The sequence below is a fragment of the Triticum dicoccoides genome, chromosome 5B (assembly GCF_002162155.2).
Source record: "Triticum dicoccoides isolate Atlit2015 ecotype Zavitan chromosome 5B, WEW_v2.0, whole genome shotgun sequence".
In the NCBI taxonomy this organism is placed as follows: domain Eukaryota; kingdom Viridiplantae; phylum Streptophyta; class Magnoliopsida; order Poales; family Poaceae; genus Triticum; species Triticum dicoccoides.
This window is the reverse complement of record NC_041389.1, coordinates 714,869,364-714,872,235: the sequence shown is the minus strand read 5'-3', so window position 1 is coordinate 714,872,235 and position 2,872 is coordinate 714,869,364. Positions and strand designations below refer to the sequence as shown.

General features: G+C 44.4%; 1 protein-coding gene across 1 annotated transcript; it reads right to left on the bottom strand.

Annotated features, from left to right (window-relative positions):
• On the bottom strand, positions 1-2,172 carry LOC119310712 (probable leucine-rich repeat receptor-like protein kinase At1g35710). The gene has a single exon (XM_037586362.1). The coding sequence runs from the start codon at positions 2,170-2,172 to the stop codon at positions 1-3; it is 2,172 nt and encodes a 723-aa protein (XP_037442259.1).
• Positions 2,173-2,872: the final 700 nt, after the last annotated feature.

Genomic DNA, 2,872 nt, shown 5'->3' with positions numbered 1-2,872 from the left:
TTATTCGCTGCTTACTTGTTGGTTGAAACTGTCCTCAAAGTTCATCACAAGTAGAGGGGGCTGTGTAGTGTGCATATTTGCCGTGCCGATGAATTTGTGCAGCACATTGTTGCTGTCCAGCCCCAACACAAAGAACATGGGAATGGTACCTGAGATATTGTTAGATGAGAGGTCTAGCGAATCTAAGCTTGTTAAATTTTCCAATTGGTCAGGAATTGAGTCTCTAAAGGAGTTATGTGATAGATTGAGGTATGTCAGCATAATAAGTTCTCCAAATGATTTTGGGATGCTCCCTATCAATAAGTTGGAAGAAAAGTCTAATTGATAAGTTTGACTTAGACCAGAAACATCGACTGGTAGTGCACCCGCAAAGGAATTGCGAGAAATATCTAGTTGGATAAGCTTATCTAGCTGGAAAAGGCTTGATGGTATCTCTGAAGTTACCTGGTTACTAGACAAGTCGATGCGTTCTAACGAACTGAGATTACCAAAGCTGCTTGGTATAGAGCCTGATAATTTGTTTGATTGGAGAAACAACCGTTCTAGACTCTGAAGCATACCCATTTGTGTTGGCATAGGACCTAACATTTCATTGTTGGGGAGACTAAGCCACACAAGATTTTCTAACATAGCGATGGATTCTGGGATGGGCCCGGTGAATTGGTTGCTAGAAAGATCTATTGATTCGAGACTGCTTATGTTTGAAATTTCTACGGGAAGGCCGCCTGTTAACTTGTTGTAACCTGCAGCTAAAGTTTGTAATTGTGAGCTGAGGTTTCCCACATGGCCAGAGAGGACGCCCGTGAAATAATTGTCGTTTATACCAAGACTTTGGAGTTGTTGGCACTTGGAAAGAGCTGACAAGAAGTCTAGATTCCCCTCTAAATTGTTTTGCGACAAATCAAGATAGTTCAAAGCTGCACCATTTCCAAGTGTTGTTGGTACTTGGCCGGACAGTTGATTGTAATTCAAAGCTAGGAATGACAATTTGGATAAATTACCAAGGGAAGTTGGGATTTTACCTGTCAACTGATTGAGTCCAAGATACAAATATGAGAGTTCCTGCAGTAGACCTAATTCCGATGGAATCTCCCCTTTGAGGTTGCTGTAGGACATCTCTAGTGAAGTAAGACCAGTAAGATTGCTTAGACCAGTTGGGATTGAGCCAGTAAGATTGTTAAAACCCAAGGAAAGTTCTTTGAGGTGTGGCAATCTGGCTAACCATGTTGGTACAACATCCACAAAATAATTTCTCGACAAAGTAAGTATTTGTAGGTGCTTGCAAGATGCAAGCCCGGATGGAATCCGACCAGTAAATTTGTTATTGTATAGATTAAGAAACTTCAACTTTGGGAGAATAAAACTTTGATTGCTGGGAATAGTTCCATATAGATTACTGTTGCTCAATAGTGAAAACGCTTGCAACCTAGACATGTTGTACATGGCTTGCGGCACTAGGCCTGAGAGTTGATTTAACTCTAGATTCAAGACCCAAAGAATGGATAGAGATGCAATGGTTTGTGGTATAGGACCTGACAGGTTGTTATTTCCAAAGTTGATGAACGTCATGGAAGGCGTGTTGTTGAACAAAGACGGTGGTATTTCGCCACTCAAGTAATTTCCGAACAGATGAATTTCCCCAAGGCTTTGCATGTGAAGCAGCATCTCGGGAGGGATCTGGCCCGAGAGTTGGTTGTAACCTAGACGAAGGGACACGAGCCTTGTGAGGTTTCCAAGGGTAGCAGGTATGGCGTCTGATAGGCTATTTCTTCTAAGATCGAGATACTTAAGACGATGTAGCCTACCAAGTTCGGCTGGAATGGAGCCTGTAAGATTAGTGCGGGTGAGGTTAAGGATGGAGAGGAAAGAGAGGTTACCAACTTGAGGTGCCACAGATCCAACGAGAGGTGTATCCCCCAATGCTAGAGCAGTGACACGTTGTCTACGCCGGCTACACGAGACGCCAATCCAGTGGCAGAAAGAGGTGTTGATGGTCCAGTTGCGGGCAAGGATGTTGTGAGGGTCAGTGAGCTGGGCTTTGAAAGCGAGCAGCGCGGCGAGATCGGTGTCACTACCATTGCCATTGGTCGAACTAGGAGAAGAAGCGGATACGGCCGTGAGTATAACTAACAGGAAGATGGGAATACGGACAGACATGGATAGAGCGGCCATTGAGCTGGGGTGTTTACCTATGTGCGGTGAACAGCTAGCGAGAGTTGTGGTGATCTCGTCCTTCTCTGAGCCACAAGCGCATCGATCATGCCATGGAAGTCATGACCTTGCTCTTGTCGGCAGTCACACCGTGGGGCAAGCATAGCGACACGGCGCAGAGCTGTCGATCGTACTATATATGAGTATTGAGTCCTTAGTCTTTGCCCAAGCAACACGATCACTCCATGGAAGTCATCACCTTCCATGGAAGTCCTTGCGGACGGGCACACGGCCCGTTAAGAAAAGGCAAGGCGACACGGTGCGGAGCTGTCGATCGAGCCTTGAGTCCTTACGGCCACGAAAATAACCTTCGCCAGACACTAGACTCGTAAATATCATGATCACTGCAGAGACTGCGTATACTTGTCAACGATACTCTTGGGTCACGTCTCTACCGACTAAATTTAAACGTAACTACACCACTATGGCCTCAGGCTGCGGTTCATAAGATGGTTTCGTTTTGTTGACCGTCGATATGACTCTCTGCACGTCAGTCTACAAGTCTTGCGCGTATGCCTAGGTTGTCAATTTTATCACCTAATATAAACTATAAACACAAAAATTATATCTTTTGAAAGTAGAAACTCCCAAGTTTATGTTGGTATATTTTTTGTAATATATGACTTGTATTAGGTTGATCAAATTAATGATCTAGGGGTAC